This window comes from Centruroides vittatus, unplaced genomic scaffold, assembly GCF_030686945.1.
Source record: "Centruroides vittatus isolate TY-2023 unplaced genomic scaffold, ASM3068694v2 contig_436, whole genome shotgun sequence".
Taxonomy (NCBI): Eukaryota; Metazoa; Arthropoda; class Arachnida; order Scorpiones; family Buthidae; genus Centruroides; species Centruroides vittatus.
Window position 1 is genome coordinate 982666 of NW_027122237.1, and position 22100 is coordinate 1004765.

Genomic DNA, 22100 nt, shown 5'->3' on the forward strand with positions numbered 1-22100 from the left:
AACTTTGGAGTATATGAAAAATAATTGTATATTGTGTTTGCAATGACGACATTTTTACTGTCTGGCATGTTAGGCATCTCACCCTAAGTATCCGGGTGAGATGCCAAATGCCATTAGGATAAGATACCAAATATAATTGCATATAACTAATTTTCGAATATTTTAACCAAATTTAACTTTTTGCATATGTAGTACAAAGTACTTCATAGTAAGTATAACAGCACAGTATAAATATTGTTAAGTTCCCGCCCGTTCTAACGTGCTCTATAGCTAGCTGATAGCTTTTTTCAGTTCAAATTATATAAGGACTTTTTCAGAAGTCCTTATATAATTTCTATGCATATCCTGCAATAAAACGAAAAAACAAATTTATTTAAAATAGGCATATTGGAATTCAATTAACAAAAAATAGGCATGTTACCCCATGAAAAATGTGGCATCTTTTCCATTTGTCGGGGTAAGATGCCTACGTTGTACGTGTTGTAGCATGTCCGATCGGGATTGGTGGTAGCTCACAATGGAAACTTTAGAACCTTAACTATATCATACATTAATTGTTTTTCGCAATTTTTAATAAACCCTATTTTAACTTTTAGTTTAAAAATGATACTAAAAACATTTCACAACAAAAACTTCGTTCTTATCTTGCTTTTATTCTTCTCGGATGTAGAAAATGAGGTAACGGTAGCCAACTACAGCTTTCTGCAGTCAATATTGGCCCAACGATTCATCATACAAACACGTGACAATATCTGACCTCACCGTTTGAAAATATCAAAAAGTAGGCATCTTCCCCTACTTACCATCTTACCCCAAATCACTCTATACGTTGCAGTCAAAACCAGTTTTTAGTTAGGATGCGTTTTAACTAGTTTATACTGGATGTCAATGTCTTTGTTAAAACTAGAATTTACTGCTAGTCAAAAATGAATTTGAGTTAAAACTAGTTTTAACTAGACAAGACAGGTTTTAACAAAGACATCCAGTATAAACTAGTTTCAACTAGTTAAAACGCATTTTAACTAAAAGCGAGTTTTGACTGTAACATATATATATATAACAATGTTATTAATAGATAAATTTATTTTTTCTTAATAATTTTAACTTCATTGGTTATAATATTAATTACTTCCTTGCATTGTAAAACATTTGGTTTTACAATTCAAGAAAGTCATCTATTTAAAAACTGTAAATAAATTACTCACCCTTTCATCTGATTCCTTTACATCAAATATAATTCTCAAACCTAATTCCAAACTAGCTTGAATGGCTTCTTCAACAGTTGGTATTTTTTCGCCTTTAAAACGATCACTAGTAAATGTATTTAAAAAATATACAAATTTACCAAATAATAATATATATTTATTATTTTAAATATTTAAAAACTATAAAATAATAGAAAAAATTTGTACAAAATATTAAAACAAAATCAGCAAAACATTAGACAGTTAGATGAAAATGTTAACAAATTAAAAATTATTAATACTTTCATTTAACTAAATGGACTTTGGGCATTTAGCTGAAGTCCATTCAATTGGAGAAAAGCATTAGTAAATTTTAATATTTTTAAAGTAATTTTGTTTTAACATTTGTTTTTGTACATTGCTCAGTAAACAATATTCTGTATTCTGATAACTTCCCATTACATTAAAATTAATATAATTAATTATAAATAACATAAAAATATATAATATAAATTGCTATTCCTCGTGTTAATTTTAAAATTATAGCTTATGCAGACGATCTAAAAACTGACAACTACGATCCCGAAACTCTACAAACCGATCTCGATTTTCTATTCACCTTGCCGAGTCTTTCAATCTTAAAAATAATTCATCCAAAACAGATGTACAGTACGTGTTATTCTCTTTTAAAAGTCCAAATTATTACACTTTTTATATTTCCAATCAGCAGAATAATTATATTCAGTCTTAAAATAATGTAACAACGATATTTGATGAGAAATTGACGTTTAAACACCAGGTTAATAAACAGTACAAACTTTATCAGGATGGAAATCTTACGGAGTCACTATAACTTAATTTTGTCAAGCTCAGTTTTGAGATTTCTCTTCTTCACTGGTTCTCTGGTTGATTAGTGCCTGCCTGTATGGTCTGTATCAGTTCCATTGCTTCCTAACAAAATTTCAAAAGCACTTTAAAAGTTTATCTTTTACTTAACAAGCTAGGTCATTTAGCTTATATTGAATGAAGTGAGGTTGCGTGAATAAGACTTGGATTCTCAAAATTCTTTCCATGTCTTAATTGTTTTGATCGGCTATCATTATTTTATTGGTATTTCAACGTATTACTTTCTCGACGTAATACTTTTATCCGTGTTCCTCCTAGACCAACTTGAAATTTGTCCCGTTTGTCGTTCCCTAATTTTCGTCTTTCTTTATCAAACTATTGGTGCATTAAAATTTTAATGGGTTGTGAAACGATACTACCTTTTGCAGAAATACTTGTAATACTTGTATTACCGAATTCTCTAAGAACTAGGATTAATAGATGTATCTGTTAAGTACTGAAAATTTTTAACAACTTTTTTCTTATAATCATTATTGTCATTTAGTAATAAAATTAAGATTATAGAATGTAAAATTGATTTCTCTTTTCTATTTTGAATACCATCAATACAATATGTAAGGTTGTAGTCATAAAGCCATTTAAGTTGCAATAGTTTTGAAAATATTTCTTTATTTATTTAAACTTTTAGATTTATTGTCATACATAGCAATAAATTATAAAAAATAAATAATGAATGAATTTTGGCACAAATGGCTCAATAAGTAATTTTTAAACAATTATTTTTGTGTATATACAAAATAAAATTGACAAAATCTTACAATCTGAAAAGTATGTTTTAAAAAAGGACACAAAAAAAACTTGTAATATTTTTCAAAGTAAAATAGACTCCCGAATAATTTTGAAACAGTCTGTTTTATTTACAATAGTCAGTCTTACATTTTTAATAGTTAAATTTTAATAATAAAAACTGAAATTAAAATAAATTGGTCTGAACCACTCTTAATAGAAAAGTACTCAATGTTAAATTTCACATATAGAAGTTATTATCAATAATGCATAATTTTATTTCATTATATAATATAATATAAAGTGATTTGGTTTACTGGGTTTTTAAAAAATTTTATATTACAAAGGTTTGGGTTGAGGAATTATTATAAACAAATATATTGGGTCACATGAGCAAAACGTTTGAGAAACACTAATCTAGACATTTGTTCTTTTATTTTTTGATTTTATTTTTTTCAAATCCAAGTGTAAAAATACTTTACAGTTTATTTTGTAATTAAAGCCAAATGAGTGCTGAATTATATCAGGCTATATTACAACTATTATTATTAAATAAATGCTAAGCAATTTGGCACTAGAGGCAGGTGTTAGGCACATCTCTTGCTAAATTTAACAATTATAATTAAATTAATATTTTAATAGTTAATTTAAAGATTCCGGAAGAAAAGAATCGGCCCGAAGCGGGACTTGAACCTGTGACTTCCGCTTACGGTCTCGGTCACGTTGCCGGCCACGCCGTGCAGACCTATATAATAAAGAATTACACTATGTTGTAATTCTTTATTATGTATACTAGTGATTGCATTACCGGTAACCGGTTTACCGATATACTGGTAAAATAGGAAAATTATACCCCGGTAAATTTACCGGTAATTAATTTTTTTTACCGGTATTTCGGTAAAAAAAACCATCTTAATTAATCCGATATTTATTTTCTAAAATTCCCACGGATATTTCCCGTGGGAAGATTTCTTTTTTCTGTCACCCCATACTATAGCGAGAAAACAGTGCAGGTTTTTTTTTTTAGCTCTTTCCGCCCTGTGGGCACTAAGAGGGCCTCTTTTAGTAGGCCCATTATGGGTTCGGCTAGGCCCACGATGGGGCGACCGGCTGGTGAGGGACAGGGCCCGACATATCCGAACGGACCACCCCCCGAAAAATTACAGTGCAGGTTGTAATGGGTCATTCCATTTGTAATTTAAGGTTACTAAAAGCGATTTTCTAGTCTGTTTATAACTTGATTCCCTATATTATACTCCAAAACGGGTGTTGTTTTTGTTTTCAAAATAGCTGAGATGCAAAAGGAAACTTTTTACAAAGTCTTGATAGTTCATAAATACGTGCTGACTGAAAACACGACTTACAGAGTAAGTAATATTCTTGTTTATTGGTTTGTGCCTTATGAAGCTTGTGGCAGTACGCCATATTATATATATATATATATATTTATTTTATTTTTAATTGAGTATATAGCTCCTTTTATTTCTTTTTTGTTTCATTGTTCTATCCCTTCTAGAATGTTCCTTCTTAAAACAATCAAAGCAGTCGGAGGAAGTACTAGCGGGCTGCATAATCACCTCATGTGACGTCATGATATAAACTTACTGAAAAGAAAATCTGAGGAGACAACCGGAAAAAGTGCACAAAATGAATATAATTAAAAAAATAACTACGTTTTTCAAGAAAGAAAATGACGAGTCTTTGCCTATAGTATTATCTCGTATGGCTTCAGTTTACGGTCTGCCATTCTCCAAATTTTGCACGTCGAAAGACCTAAGACGACTTTTCTCTGCAAGCGGATATGTGAATCTTCCTAAATCTCCTCATTCGATTAAAAAATGATCACTGAATTTGGAAAAAAATTCAGGATGAGATTATTAAAGATATATCGGAACGAAAAGTTGAAAGAGAATCTTTCAGTATATCTTGTGACGAATGGACATCACTTAACAACCGTCGATACATGAATGTCAATCTTTACGCAAGTAACAAATTTTGGAATCTTGGTCTGATTCGCGCACGTGGATCTATGTGTGCTAAAAAATGCGTTGAAATTTTAAATGTCAGATTAAAAGTATTCAATGTCGATTATAACAACCTAATTTCAATTGTCACGGACGGAGCTGCAGTGATGAAAAAAGTGTCAAGATTAATCAATGTAAACAGCCAAGTGTGCTTTGCTCACGGCTTACACTTAGCAGTAGTGAAAGTTCTATACAAAAAAGGCCATGTTAAAGAAAACAGTACTGAACCCATACATTCGAAACTGGATGAGAAAGATTCCAAAACCTCAGACAATGAATCTGATGATGGAGGATTTGAAGTAATACAGGAAAGCCTTGATGACACTATGTTTCGCAAGGATGTTTTTCAAAATGAAACTTTAAATCTTTTAATTAAGAAAATACGAAATGTAGTTAAAACGTTTCGAAAATCACCACTCAAAAATGACATTCTTCAGAAGCATATTAAAGTTGAATTAGAAAAAGAATTATCTCTACTATTAGACTCAAAAACACGTTGGAGCAGTATGTTGACCATGCTGGAACGTTTTTCAGAGGTCCGAAATTCTGTCAGGAAAGTCTAATTGATATTCATTCAGATATAATCTTTTCTGAAGATGAACTTGAATTACTGTCTAATACAATACACTCATTACAACCTATAAAAGTAGCAGTCGAATCATTGTGTTGCGAAAACACAAATTTGTACGTTGCAGATCTAACGTTAGAATTTCTGATAGAAGAACTATCAAAGCAGGATTTCTTTCTGTGTAACGAACTAAAGAAAGAAATTATTTTTCATGTGAAAGGGAGACGAACCATTTACTCTGATATTTTAATGTATCTACATAACCCAGAAAAATTAAACAAACATAAGTCACACGAAATATTCAATGATGTTAACAAAAATACAATTTTAAATGGAATTGTACAGATAATTAAGCACTTATCAGAAAATGAAAACGAATCAAGACCTGTCGATGTCGCTGAAATTAGTTCAGACTCAGATGCTGGTGAGAGGTGTTCATTGCTTACCATGCCATCAACTTCTCACGTCGACACGAGAACAAAATCTACAATAAAGAACTCAAATTTAACAATGAAAGAGAAATTGGATTTATTCATTAAACATCAAACGAGCGTAGACACTGATAACAGTAATATTAGTAAATTTAAAAGTGTGAGAGATATAGTTAAGAAAGAAATGAATTATTTCGTAGAGCAAAAAATACAAGGTACGCATCTTAAAAAGGTTTTCAATGCTCTAATGACAGTACGTCCAACTAGTATTGATTCCGAGAGAGCTTTCTCTAATGCAGCTGCCATTTGTACGAAAATTAGATCTAGATTAGATGACGAGAGCCTAAATGTATTATGTTTTTAAGAGCCTACTTTCAAAATAAAGAAAAACATGATTAATAAATAACATTATTTCAATGTCTGTTATGTCATAATAATTACTATTATAAGAATATTGTTTGTGTAAACCAGCGGTTCCCAACCTTTTTTTGACCAGGGATCACTTTGATTTCATTGTTGTTAGCAGGGACCACAAGGTTTAAGAAAAATAAACTGTGTCAATCTAAAAATAAACTTTAATCAAAACTTTTAACATAAGTAATCATTAAACTCGAGAGTAACATGCTTTAACAATACTATTATAATAGTAAACATAACGTTTTTAGTAAAAATTAAATTCAGTTTGTATCAATGTGGGAATAAAAATTTAAAATGAATAAAAGTTTTAAATCTTTCGCGGACCACTTGTTGGGAACCGCTGGTCTAAACTGATAGAAAACTTAAAAATAAATGGTTGTTCAATAATTCTGTCAGTAATTCAGTTTTGTTTTAAATCATTTCTTAATACGATTTTACTGGTAAATTACCGATAAACCGCTAATTCCGAATATAATTACCGAATTACCGGTAACGTAATATCCGGTAAATTTGCAATCACTAATGTATACATATCTTGTTCTTATCTTATAATTTATCATTTTTACATTTTTTAATGTTAAACACAATTCATAAATTTTGTACGTTTTGTAAATTTACCTCTCGTTCAATAGATTTTTATAATTTATACGTATTTTATCATTTTCATTTTTATCTTTTCTTACTTATGTTTCTATGGGGCAAATGAACTAAATACAATATATAATGTAAGTTTGAATTTGAGTTTTGGAATTTTAGGATATGTTTTCATCTTTTCATTTTATTTCCAGTTATTATTTTTGAATTTTTGTCCTCCTATCTTACAAGTTAATTAAAATATAATCAATAAATTTTCTTCAAAGTTAAAACAGATCTCTATGCGTGTATCAAGCCATCAGTAGAGATATCTTCAGTTAATTTCAGTTAATTTCTTGTTAATACAAGAAGACAAAAACAAAATAAAAACAAGCTTTATATTCATTTTGAATTTCTATTTTTAAACTAATCTAAAACAATATATTATTCTAAAGTCCAACTGTAATTTTGAAAAAGAGTATAGAAAAAATATGAAGCTCTTTGAAGAATACATAATGAAAATAAATAAATGAAGTAATTATCTTCTTAGTAAAAAAGCAAGATGTTAGATGAAATTACAAAAGAAAAAAAATACATAAATCAAATATCAGAACTGCAGAAAACTAAAACTGAACAATTAGAATTATTTATTGTGACATTGTCATAATGCCAGACTGTAATTTTTAATCAATTTTTTAATCTAAAAAATCATGTGACTTCCAGTCCAGACCAAAGTTCATAATAGTTAATCAGAGAAGACCCTCTAGTCCTTAAGCTTTCCATACCCGAACCCAATTGTCATCTATCAAATTCTGTTCTCAAGAATAATGAAAGACAGACAGACAACAGTGGAAATGCATAGGTCTGCAATTTAAAAATTGGGGCCTCAATCATAAATAATAAATGTTTTAGCCTCATTTAGCACTCCTCTTCAGATTCAAAGTATAAGATAAATAGCCATAACTGCATATTCTGTTTTTAATTTTATACTTTGAACCAGAATACAGATGATAAATACAGTCAGAAACAATTATTATTTAATTATAATTAATTAGAAAATTAAAGGCAGTTGTTCAGTATAAACCAACTATTATAAGATTTACTTTGGATTAATATAAGGTTATAGTTTAATTAAACTATTTTACAAAATTTAAACTAAAAGAAGATATTGTTACCATCTCTTAGATAAAATTAATTTTCATTTAATTAACAACTTAAAGATGTCTAGAGGGAAAGATTAATTTGGAACAGGATATAAATCAATCTCCATGACAATACTGGTGTAATTTGGTAATAAATAATAATAAATACATTTAAATAAAAAAAACCAGCAAATAATGAATGTATTTAAACAATATATTCATTTAAAGTGGAAGAAAACATTTGTTTTGTCTAAATATTTTAGACAAGCTAGTTTTTTGCTAGTTTTTTGGTGTTTAGGTATATTTATTAGAATTTAAATCTACAACTCATGCAAGCCTGGTAGATATATTATGCTATTTTAAATTTGATTGATTATGCAAGAATGTTCTACTCAGTAGCCGAGAAACCGGCAAAAGAACTACAGTGGTGCCCTGGTTAACGACCAAATTGGTTAACAAACTTTTATTTTGCAAAAATTTTGTCTCGGATAACGAACTTAAAGGCTTTTTGTGTCAAATTTGTAAGTTTGCCGACTTTTGGGGGGAATCGGTTAATCGTGCGTCGGTGATGGTCTAGGTCCATTTGTACATTGGTGATGGCGGAAGAGACAAAGATGACAAGTATTTTACAATGAAAATTGTTTATTAGAACGGGAAGATGCTTACATATTTGAGGTGGTTGGAAATGGTTTATCTACAGTATTTTCTCCCGGCACTGAGGAGTGGCATATCACTGGTCCTACGATAGTCCAATTTTAAAAAGCTGTATACCGAGACACTGTTTACCAGATTTTTTCAGGTTACCAATGATACCGACTTAGCTCTTAGAGCTTTTTGGAAGGAGCATTTTAGCATCCCGCATTATATCAACCTTATTGACAAAGCCTGAAGTGAGGTCTCTCACCGCACTTTGCAATCAGTTAGAAGGAAACTTTGGCCAACTTGTGTCCCGGAGCAAAACTTTCAGGAATTTGAAGAAGAGAGCTCTCCTGATGTAGTGCATGAAATTGTGTCCATTGGCAAGAGTTTGAAAGTAGAGGTAGATGATGCAGACGTAAAGGAGTTGCTAAAAGACCATCAAAATGAACTAACGACAGAAGAGCTAGTTGCCATGCAGGAAGAACAGATGAAAGTCTTACAAGAAGAGCATTTGCAGAGGAAGAGGCTAGGGAAGAAATCACCAGTGCTGAGATCAAGGAAATTTGCAGAAAATGGAATGATGTGCAGGAATTTATCGAAAAGCACCATCCTAACAAAGTTGTGGCTAATAGGGTCATTAACTTAATGAACAAGACTGCACTAGTGCATTTTAGAAAAATTTTGATTAAAAGAGTAAGACAATCAACTTTAGACCACTTTCTTGTTCCTTATCAAAAGAGACCTCGACTCAAAGAATCTCCCGATGGAGTGCTACCCAATATTTTTATGGAGGGGGATTCCTCTTCCAAGCATTAAACTCCATAGAAACAAAGGTATGTACAGTGCTACTTTATTAAATAAAATTTACATATTCGTTGCTGTAATGACAGATACTATGTTTTCTTATATTTTCATCAAAGAAAACCCATTTTACAAATAAGATTACAAAAATACCAACAGCTAGAATGGATTAATTGTATTTGCATTAATTTCTATGGGAAAAATTGCTTCGGTTAACGAATGGACTCGCGGAACAGATTAAGTTTGTTAACCGGGGTTTTACTGTACTCAATTTGAAAAGCAAACATTTTCGACAATTTTTAAAAGGACATCTTTAGGTTGGTGTTCTGAATTGGAATTGCATGATTTTTGAACAAATCTCAATCTCTACATTGCCATTGCTGATTGAAGGATAGTTAATCATCGCTGATTGAAAGAAATGTTGTAATTATCATCTTGTGTGGATTGTGATACTTCTGCTGAATGGATATATATTTTCCATAAGTTTGGGATTGTGCTATCCTCTTTTTAGTTGGTGGCTTTTTCTTGTGGCTGCTTTATAAATTTCCATTAATTCCAGATATCGGACATGTGATCTATCTGCTGTCCTATGTAGGATTTTTGTCCAATTGAAATGGAATTCTACGTCTGGGTCTCTGGCATATGCTTGTGAGGCTCTGGATAGGTCCGAACCACACTGAAATTCGCGTTAAAATCATTTATTTTTAGGAAAAAATTATTTTTTTTAGAGGAAAAAAAATAGAAGGTAGAAATAGTTTTTCTTAAAGAAAACGACGCAAACTTTTAAACAATAGAACAATGGGGAAACGTAGATCGTCTATCTCCGAGTGGGAATCGAATTAAACTTCGATTTTGACCTCTCCCGCGCCCCCGAAAGGTTTCGAATTGTCACCAGGTGACGAGAAGAGACCAATCGGAAAGCGGAATCGGAGGAAAACAGATAAAACCTGAGAATTCAAGGACGCGAGGGCTTCTTCTCCCGAAAGTTCCAAGTGACGGATCTATTGTTGTGTGTGTGTCTGGTGCCCATCTTCGTCTCCGTCTCCCGACCTCGGATCGACATCTTTCCATCAACGGAAGTCGACCGCATCGTCCTGGAGTCGCGGAGTCGTCGAGGGAACTGGCCATTCGCGACCTAGGGACACTCCTTCAAAATGAGACTATATTCGAAAGGAGAGGAAGACCCAGAGGCTGCTGCCGACCTAGAACTTCCAAGATCGCGGAAATCTTGTAAGCTTCTTTCGTGTCAAATAAACGGTTTCTTGTAACCGTAGAGTCTGTCTCAGTGCCGATCGCCCACATACGACCCTTCGCGACCGCTCGACCCTCTTGACATAGTCGGCACCCTGTCGGCAAACTCACACTGGTGTCAGAGAAGTGGGATTTTAAATGCAGAATTTGCACAAATTCAGCGGGCCCACACTATAGTTGAGGATGCCGACATCAAAATTTCGCCCCGAAATTGAGTTAAAGGTGGGTCGGAACGATAGATGCTGAGACAGACACTTCGGCGCGAACTCGCGAGTTAGTTAGCAGTTCTCTTTCATTGGCCTTGGGAGGAATGATACCTGCTTTCTTCGGTGAAAGTAAGCGTATTATGACTTCTTCGATCCCTTAAAAAAATATCGAGCTTAGCTGGATGATCCCGCAGAAATGCTTTAGTTAACCAAGCGCAAGCTCGCAGGTGCGACAATGATAGAATAAATATGCTTGACCGAGCAAGAAAACGCCACTATAAAATAGTGCCAGCAGCGGGAGTTAGGCAAAATGTTCCGAGGTCAGTTTTTCAAAAAATAAGTAAAAACATTAAACTGAGCGTCAGGATGCTTGGCACTGCTTCATTCACAAAAGCTCTAAAGGTAGCCATTAGGGAAGAAACGAGTGACTAGCAGAATGCACAGTTTTGTCAGGCGCGAAGCTGAAACGGCGGAGAATAACCTAATGGATTCGGGAAGAGTGAAACTCCATAAGAAATCTGCGTTCGGTGCAAAGATGGGTCAAAATTTTAAACAGTTTAAAACTTTAGGAAAAATTGTTAGATAATCGAACATTGTCAGTACCGATAACTGGTGCGCAAAGATAATATTCAGAATAAACAAACAGGACAACCCATGGAACGAGGGAATAGCGAAGTAGGAAACGCACACCCCTATCCGAATTCGCTGCAATGCTTTTCACAACCTCATAACATGCAACCACTGTCGCCCGATTGGTACGGAGAAAAGGACGTCCCTCTGCCATCTCTAGTCGAGTGGAGATCGAGGCCAATGCGTTGCAGGTTCCGATTATAAATCCATCGTATTCATTGCGATATAGGCTAATTATTTCAGTAGATACTCTTTCATCAATCGCAGAATAGGCAAATCGAATCCGAAGTCGATTGAAATTTAGAACAGGCACTTTATGTAGAGGATTTTCTGACAGTATTAGCCCGGAAACAGGCCAATGCGACCGCAACTAGATGCTTAGCTTTTCTCAGTCCCAAGGTAGACGCAAAGCAAGCAGATTGTCAATTGCAAAAAAAAAATATAGCAACTTTAACCTAAGGTCAAGATTATAAGCGATTACGGTATCCTACTCTCTATTTTCTATCGGTCCGGTTTTGCGAACTGTGAATGATGAACTTTCATTCTGGAGAGGAGAGATCATCATAAAAACAAAAGCGAATGTTAATTTTAATTGAATTCACGTTTTCTGAAAATAAAAATTGTCGCTGAAAAAAAATGTATGCAAAAAACGTGCTTAAATGTTAAAATTGTCGCGAATCGGAATTCAAGTCAATGTGAGCGTGGTGCATTTCGAAAGGGAGCCATAGTATTGTTTTTGTTTCGTGTAAACTGTTCTGTCCATCCCTTACGAAGCGCTCACGATTGAGCCTACACTGGTCAAGGGAAGAGAGTCATGTCGGGAAAGCGACTTATCTCCTTGGTCAACGCCTTTCCAAAATTTTCTCATACTTAGGATAGATGACAGAAAATTGTCACTTTGTCCGTCCTAGAGAGAATGAGGATTTGATCACTCTCGAGAAAACTTAACGATGATCTTCTATTTGATTCGCGCTCATCGGAAAACAATTTTGTCGTGATCAAAACATTGATGAAAACTTCTGTTATAGATTGAGTAATTTATATAGTCAAAATGTCAGAAAATTTTTTCCTTTTTTGCGTACATGATGATTGATCATACCTGTCACAGTCGAGACTGCGAATAGACTCTGACCAGATCAAACGGAAGTTACGGAACAACACTCTGAACTGCGTGACCTTGATTAGCGGTAATCTGCGTCGGAAAACCGATGATAGAGAACTGTCACTGGTTCAAGAGACTGACATCCGGAAGTTATGGCCGTAAAGACATTGGCAAGATCACAACTGCACACCGTCAATGCAGAAGCTCCATAATCCTCTTTCGGTCCAGTACAAAAAAAAAAAAAAAAAAAAAAAAAAATGGAAAAGATTCGACCCCCATGGTAAAGACGAAGTTTTTCAGAAAACTTGGAACGGAACTAGATGCATAGCTTCGAAAAGCACGTGTCTTCAACTTACTTGTTAGATCCAGAGAACTCCGCGCTACACGTGCACCGGAAATGGCTATGAAGTTCCCAAGTTCCAATTCTGGTTGAGACAGGCAAATCAAACTAAACGTTGAACCTGTTATCAGATTTCTGAATCAGATGTTCCGAAAAATTAGGAAGGGAACACGAATACATTCCATTCCTCCCCCCTCCGTTTCAGACCATTTTCTGAAAATTTTGAGATTGTGTGAATTGCTCAGTCTGAAAACGAAAAAAAAAAAACTCACATGTTTTAGAAAATAGTTTGTCGATCATTTATGTTGTTAAAATATTATTCGATGACCGTGATTGTTATTTGATTATTTGTAACCAATCTTATAAACAGACATGTGATGTTACACAAACATTTCGATGAATTGTAAACGATATTCTATACCATTCAATAATGTATCGAAAAAAAAAACTTTGTGTAACGCGAAACCGAACGCGCGCCAGAGAAGGCTGGATTCTCAGACAAGTATCGCTGTTACGTCACTTGGCAAACAAAGGGAGAAAGGACTGTCAGCTTCCAGAGCTGCCAGCTAAAATGTCGTTATTCCGTTACGACATTTTAAATTGGCGGGAAGCTCTGTGAGGCTCTGGATAGGTCCGAACCACACTGAAATTCGCGTTAAAATCATTTATTTTTAGAAAAAAATTATTTTTTTTAGAGGAAAAAAAAATAGAAGTTAGAAATAGTTTTTCTTAAAGAAAACGACGCGAACTTTTAAACAATAGAACAATGGGGAAACGTAGATCGTCTATCTCCGAGTGGGAATCGAATTAAACTTCGATTTTGACCTCTCCCGCGCCCCCGAAAGGTTTCGAATTGTCACCATGTGACGAGAAGAGACCAATCGGAAAGCGGAATCGGAGGAAAACAGATAAAACCTGTGAATTCAAGGACGCGAGGACTTCTTCTCCCGAAAGTTCCAAGTGACGGATCTATTGTTGTGTGTGTGTCTGGTGCCCATCTTCGTCTCCGTCTCCCGACCTCGGATCGACATCTTTCCATCAACGGAAGTCGACCGCATCGTCCTGGAGTCGCGGAGTCGTCGAGGGAACTGGCCATTCGCGACCTAGGGACACTCCTTCAAAATGAGACTATATTCGAAAGGAGAGGAAGACCCAGAGGCTGCTGCCGACCTAGAACTTCCAAGATCGCGGAAATCTTGTAAGCTTCTTTCGTGTCAAATAAACGGTTTCTTGTAACCGTAGAGTCTGTCTCAGTACCGATCGCCCACATACGACCCTTCGCGACCGCTTGACCTTCTTGACATAGTCGGCACCCAGTCGGCAACCTCACATGCTGATACAGCAATGGTTAATAGGCCTGTAGTTATGTCAGCCAGGTGTTCCTTTAGGTAGGTGATTATGTGCCAACACGTGGCTCCTACCTACACTAATTCTTTGTTGGACCTGTGGTCCATAACAGGATGAAATATACCCCCAGCAAGTATTGTAAGATCGGCATTTCTAATTAGATTAAATACGGATGGACTACTTTTGAAGTTCACATTGATATTGTAGTTGCAGGCTATCTCTCTGTATAGAGGAGTTTATGTTGCATTATATATTACCATCTTGTAAGTATCTGGAGTGGGTTGGGTACTAGAAGTGTTATGCCCGTGCATAGCATGATGTTTGATAAGCCTTTTGATGATCCTATCATCAAATCCATGACTGACCACATGGTTCATAATAATGCAAAATTCCTGTTCTCTTTACTTTGGATCAGATACATGTGTATATGCTCTACATATCAAGGTGTTAAATAAAGAGAAAACAACACCTTTCTTAAATTCCAGCAAAAGTTTAACTATATAAAAACGTTTTCAACTGATTTCATCAGTCTTCTTCAGTTACTCGAACAAAAAAACAAAAAGAAAGAACCAAATTCAAATTTACAAAATCACGAGAATGGAAAGAATTCTCGTGATTGCGCAGACTATGCAAAAACGATGTACCGATAAACGGTAAAAAATGCAAATTCTTGACAAAAAAATGCAGATTCTTGACAAACTATATATAATATCACAATCTTACGTTATCCAATGAATGATTTCCAAGCAGACGATAGATTGTGATATTATATATAGTTTGTCAAGAATCTGCATTTTTTTGTCAAGAATTTGCATTTTTTACCGTTTATCGGTACATCGTTTTTGCATAGTCTGCGCAATCACGAGAATTCTTTCCATTCTCGTGATTTTGTAAATTTGAATTTGGTTCTTTCTTTTTGTTTTTTTGTTCGAGTAACTGAAGAAGACTGATGAAATCAGTTGAAAACGTTTTTATATAGTTAAACTTTTGCTGGAATTTAAGAAAGGTGTTGTTTTCTCTTTATTATACCAGTTCCAGTAGGTTCGTTATTCATTTTTAAGGTGTTAAATGCTGCCAACTTACAAGAAAAGAAATCATGAGGGTGTGACAGTTTGAAAATGGGCAGATATGTGGATTTCCTATAAACCCTTGTGGAGATGTGGCCACAAGACAAAAAGTCATCAACTATAGAGAGGATAGCATGGAACCCATGAAAAATATATATCCATTCAGCAGAAATATCACAATCCACACAAGATGATAACAACATCATTTCCTCCAATCAGCAATGGCAATGTAGAGATTGAGATCTGTTCAAAAATCATGCAATTCCAATTTAGAACACCTGTCTGAAGATATCCTTTTAAAAATGGACAAAAACATTTCCTTTTCAGAGTGAATGGTTCTTTTGCTGATTTCTTGGTTACTGAGTAAAATATTCTTCAATATTAACCAGTAATTGATTGAAAACCAGTCTTTTGATTGATTACATAAAGGTAAAATATAATGTAAAGACGATTTGCAAAAGAAAATAAAAATGAAGAAAAAACAAAACGAAAGTTGATTTAATAAATATACTTTATCTATTCTGTACATTGTATTAATTTTATCTAATAAAATTTTTAAAAATTTCTATAAATGATTGTATTTACCATAATTTTCTACATACAATCCTCATCTGCTTTCAAATTGACTTTTCAAACACAGATTATCCTTGAATTATTTGCAGGGAATTATGGTACTTATTTTATATTTTTTCTTCAATTTTATAATTTTTTATATTCAATAATATAACTTTTTTCCTATAAGTTATTTCTATAAATAAAATGTATGTAGCAAATGAAATTGTAAATCAGAAAAGTATACAATAGAAGCAATGTAAAAATATATGTTTTTATTTTCACATAAGATACTTTGAGTAATTGGAATTTACTATGAATGTTTTAAATTATACAAAACAAGTTGATTTCTAACATACCATGAAGTGGGAACCAGAGAATTCTATCTGATTTAGAGAATTTTACAGCAAAAGAATTTGAGATTAGAACCAAATTTTCATGCCAAGCACTTGCCTTGACTCCTCTATTGTTTGTAAAATGACAAACTACTGTGCTAACAGAAATATGATTGTCCATAAAACAGATTAGAGTAAAAAACAAAAAAGTGAAAAAAAATGCTAAAATTCTCTGGTTCTTATCTCATAATACATCAAACTAAGTCAAATTAATTTCATATAATTAATGTGGAAAATATAATAAACTTTGAAATTTTACAAGCATCTAAAATATCCTTTGCAGTTTATACAAATTAAACTATGATGATGTGATAATAATAATAATGTAAAAACAAAGTAATTAGTGAAACAACTGAAAATATTTATAACTAAAAAAAAAAAGCATTGTAATGATATAACTGAGTCAGCAAAATTTCTGTATTGAATGTTGACAGTTCAAATCATTTGCATATCATTCTTACCATTTTTCCATAATATAATTGATGTATAATAATATTTTAAATTCATCAATTAGATATATGATTATCTACCAAAATTTTTTAAAATCAAATATTCAGTTTTGGAACACAATTTGTTAAAATAAAATTTACTTCTCTTATTATAAAACTGATAGTGAAATCTGTGTATAGACATAATTACATATAATATGTTACAAATATTAAAAAAAAATTACATACTGATATGCATGTTGAGCAGATGCATCAAGTTTTCTGACTTCTTCAAATGTCATATCGCTTAATGATCCGAATCCGTTTGTTGTTCTATCGACCGTATCGTCGTGAAACAAAACGGCAATGTTATCTTTTGTAAAAGAAATATCAAATTCTACTCCGTGAGCTCCATTATGCTTTGCCTAAAATATAAACGAAAAAATTAAAAATGATTTAGTATAACTAAAACTTACATTAATAAGATAAATCAATAAGGATAAACATGTCAGAATTTTGTTTAATTGTGTATTATTTTCTATCATTTTATCTTCTCGTCGATTAATTTTAAGAACAGTTTATTAAATTCTAAAAATTGCAGTAATAACAAATTGATTAAATTCATAATTTTTCTACTGAACTGAATTATTTTTTTTTATAGATTTCTATCTGTAATTTTAATAAATCTAAACTAGCAGATGAATATTAACAACATTAACAGTAACTTTAGCATTTTTAATACATACTTTTTAATTAATTTAGATTTTCGACCAATTAATCGAGCCTTGCTTATTGTTTATATACTAAAAACATATACTGACACGATTTGTACGCATGCAAGAGGATATCTCGGATAATCAAAAATTCAACAATACAGAATTTTTGGTACAAGGTGACTAAAAAAAAAATAAAATATTGTTATAATATTAAGGCTTTAATAAAAATAAAAATTTTGTAATCTTTTCTAATATTTATATTGATTGTGAGAAGACTCACCAGAGTAAATTATTTTTACTCTGGTGTATTTATTGTGTGGTGTATTATTACTCTGGTATATGTAAAAGTTATTTTTACTTGGTCAGATAATATATGGTACTTGAAAGGGCTTTAAAGCCCTAAGTCCTTTAATGTACCACATATTATCTGACTCAGATATATGAAATGAATTGTACTAACATCTTGGATAATGAAGAATCTAAGTTAAACAGGTCTTAGTTAATCAGGATCCTACAACTAGCCTATATATGTTACAAAGTTACAAAATAATTTTGCCACATTTACTTGCATAATTTTTAACTTTAAAATTTTTTAAACATTACCTGCCATTAAAAAATTGTACATTCAAACTATAATTAGTTACATAAATAAATTTAATGTAAGTATTACAATGTTAAACTTCCTAACTTTTAGATTTGCTTAGTCAAGTGATTTTTTTCTAAGCAGAAAATTATTCTTTATCTATCTTTTTTTAAATAAATAAAAACATTTTCATTAAAAAATTACATTGTAATGAAGTCACAGATTTAAAAATATAACACATTATATATATTTGGTACTAACAATAGGCCTACTGTGATGTATCTGATTGGAAAATTGTCTCACAAACCTAATAAGCACTTTCATTTTATAATTAGGCTATCTGTTTATTTCCACAGTATTTCAAGGAATTTGTTCAGTTTTTGTCCAACAAAACATGTATAGTATAAACACACATTTACACACTAAATGTAATAACTGTATGTACAGTGGAGTCAGAATCACTTGCACAATAAACCAAAGGGCAATTGCTTGTGAAACACCAAACCAGAAATGTATAGTCTGTTTTTCTGATAGAAGACTTATTCTGGAGATACAAGCATGAATAGTTTCATGACATCACATCTAATAATACAAATTCTTGTTGAAGAGTGACATAAATGGCCATACAGATTTATATCACACAAGTCAGTCAATGTGAAAAATTTTGATAAGAGGTGGGTATTTTTGTTTAATGAACTGTCACAAACAAAACATTTTTTACCAGTATTGAACTAAACAAAACTTCCAAACGTTTTCGGCCTTCACCAAGGCCTGCTTCAGACTGCTGAACTAAACTGGCTTCCTACTTGGACCGTTAGAACAATGCCGTTTTGATTTTAAACATTGTATACATCACATTTCACCCTTCTGCCTGGCTCCGTTCGAATTCCTCAAACAGGTATCTCCATGCATGCGCGATAATCTCACCATCTTTAAAGTTAATACAGTTGCCTCTTAAGTTGGCTTTACAAATTTCCAAGGCCTCCAGGTGACGAATATGATCTATTTGAAAGGCCTATTTAATTAATCTGGTGTTCCTGAAGTCTGCCTGAACTTCTGGGTCGGTGGTGTACGCCGACAAGGCAGTGGTGTGTCTGTTGTTCGTAAGGTCGGATGATCTTCACGTATCCTTTTTTGAGTTGAACGTATGGTTGAGCCAATATAAATTAAGTCCCTTTGGAACCTATCATCCCTGAGAGAAACAGAGTAAACCCCCAGGGCTCTGCTAGGATCTATTTTATCTTTTGTGTTGTGTAGCAGCTTGTAAATTGTGCCGGAATCTCCTGTACATGATCTCTGTGCCATTCTGGTTTGCAATCTCCCTGTATAAGGAGTTCAAATATTGATTGAACTGGACAACTGTGCACCTATAGCCTGTAATGGGCTGCTGGCTATTGTTAGACATAGACCGGACATTAGAAACACTGCGTGGTGGAAGTTGGTTGGCATAGGCATGGGCCAAACTGTGGACCATGCCTCTTTTGTAGCTGTGTTCAACAGCTATATTTTCTATACGGTGAAACTCTAGCAGGGTGTCGTGCCTGTTGGTGTGATGAGTAAAGGCCCATCTGGTTAGGGCCCGAAAGGCTGCAATTTTAAACAAAAAGGGGTCGGACGAGTTTGCAGGGGTAAATAGTGGAACGTGGCCCGGTTTGTAATAAACACTCATTTCTATTTTGCCCCCAATGAGATGCATGTTGACATCTAAGAAATAGGCATTAGAGTTACTAAATTGATCTAGTTTAAGGGTAAGACCGTATGCGTTGTTATTCATGCACAATAAAAACTTGTTGAGATTTGGTTTAGTCTTCCAAAGGATAAACAGGTCATCAACATATCTTTTGTAAACAATGATGCTCAGTAAAAACTTGGGTAATACCCTGTCTTCTAACTGTCGCACTACCAACACGCAAAGGTTCCTTGATGGGGGCTGCCCATGGGTACGCCCCGTTTTTGTAAGTAAGTGGTGTTATTAAACTGAAAAAACCGAGGCATAGCACATGAGGTGTGCAAGCTCCAAAATCTGCTTATGATGCTGAGGTGCTGCCTTCTCACTAAGAAGGTCTCTAAGTGTGCAGAAGCACAGTTGCAGACGAATCGAAGGAAAAAGGGATACGAAATCAAAAACCGTGATGTGGGGATCGCTACCTACCTCAACTTGCCGTAAAAGCCATTTGGAAGATTTGTTTAATTCAACACTGGTAAAAAAGGTTTTGTTTGTGACAGTTCATTTCTCACTCCAGTATTTCTGATTAGAAGACTGTTATTTTACTTTTGTTTATTTGTTTTTATCTCTTTGCACTCTGCAAGTGTATTTACATTTCCGTCATACCTTGGCAAGGCCACGATGAGATGTGCAGCATGAGGGGCCACATATCACCTATGAAATATCTAGAACAATGCTACCCAGATTCAAACTGGGTACTCTAGGTCAGCAGCCAGACACTTTACCAACTCATCCATCCAACCAATACAAATTGGTTATGCATATTGTAAGGACATAGACATGGTCATGTGAAACTATCAGTTGTATGCATGGATTTGAAGGCAGAGCCAATCAGGCTTCCATTTTTTGCTGGAGCCAGAGCAAACCCCAGAGCCATATATTCTTTAAAAAATTCTTGGCTCCAGCTCCAGATCTGTTTTCTTTTTTGGGAACTTAGGTGTTAATATCTTCAGCTAGGCACTATTTTGTGAATCCAATCAAAAGTTCTCTAACAACTTATTTTTCTGACATACTACTAAGGATATATTACTGATATGGCCTTTTATTTTTTCAGAATTAAACAAAATTAATATGTATCAACTGTAATCAATATTTTATTAGCTTTTAAATAATAATTAAAAATGTTACATTAATTTTGTATTCATATTTACTATATGTTTACTGTTATAACTTTTCTAATATAATTGCTAAATGCTGACATTGCCAACTATAAGCATTTAGCAATGGCCAGAATAGTTTTTATACTTTGCCAGCTGTGTTGATTTTATGCAGGTTATTTCCACATAATCAGCATTCTTCAAAAATTAAAAATGGTCAAATTTTACAAAGTACTGTTTGTTTTAAGTTAGTTAAAATGGCACTGATTATGTTTCATCAGTAAAGGAGTTTTAGAAACTACAGAACACCAAGCACATATATTCGAAAAAGAATTAATACAAAATCTCCATAGAAACCAGCAGAGTGATATAATAATGACAACATTGCCACCAATGAAAAGACACTCATAGACTCTGTTGTTTAAGTTGAGATAAGTGTCAGATCCAGAAGAATCAAAAGAGAACTAACTCAAAAATTAAAAACATTTAAAAACTTGTAAGAACCTTTTATTAACATGTACAAAATTGTATTGTACATGTTAATAAACATGCGTTGTGGATCATCTGACAAACCATATTTGAAATAAAAAATGTTTTTAAAAACAATGTTATTTGAAGTTTGAATAAATTAACTTTAATTTTTTTGTGTTAATAAACAGGGCTTAAGCTCCTGTAATCCCCTATAGATATGCATCTAGTTGAGATAAAGTATAGTCTTCAGTATTACTATTTATGGTTTTGATTAACCACAGTAGTTCAAGTGGTTTAATGTGTAGTGTTCAACTTATTAATCTGAGGTGGAGAGCATATATTTTAAATATATTTTAATTTATTATATAATATTATTATTATTAATTATATTATATAATTATTATATTATAATTTATTTAAAATATATGCTCTCCACCTCAAATTAATAGTGTCTTGCCCCCGTACATCATACTTTTCTGTTAGCAAATGGAGTCGTGCCGCTCATCTATCTAACCTCTTTTGGGGAAAATTTTTGAATTAATATAATGTGACTTAAATTTATCTTTGTATACTAGTACATTTATCAATTAACAGACTTATTATACTGGAAAATTATGGATGCAGATATTTAGTCTTACAGATCAGAAATAATATTTTTTATTTAGTTCACCGAACACATACACTTTAAGCTTGTGTTTCAGACTTGTTTGTCCCTCCTCAGCAGGCATTCAAACAGCCCTTTCTACAATTAACAATTAAAATGGTTTTTTTGTTACAA

The 22100-nt window shown here is 33.1% G+C and overlaps 1 protein-coding gene across 1 annotated transcript in view; it reads right to left on the bottom strand.

Annotated features, from left to right (window-relative positions):
• Nucleotides 1-22100, bottom strand: part of LOC136976941 (glycerophosphodiester phosphodiesterase 1) — a 50757-nt gene that overhangs the window by 22012 nt on the left and 6645 nt on the right. Inside the window, 2 exon segments of the mRNA XM_067272335.1 lie at nucleotides 1206-1311; nucleotides 16979-17154. Coding sequence (XP_067128436.1) covers nucleotides 1206-1311; nucleotides 16979-17154 — 282 coding nt within the window.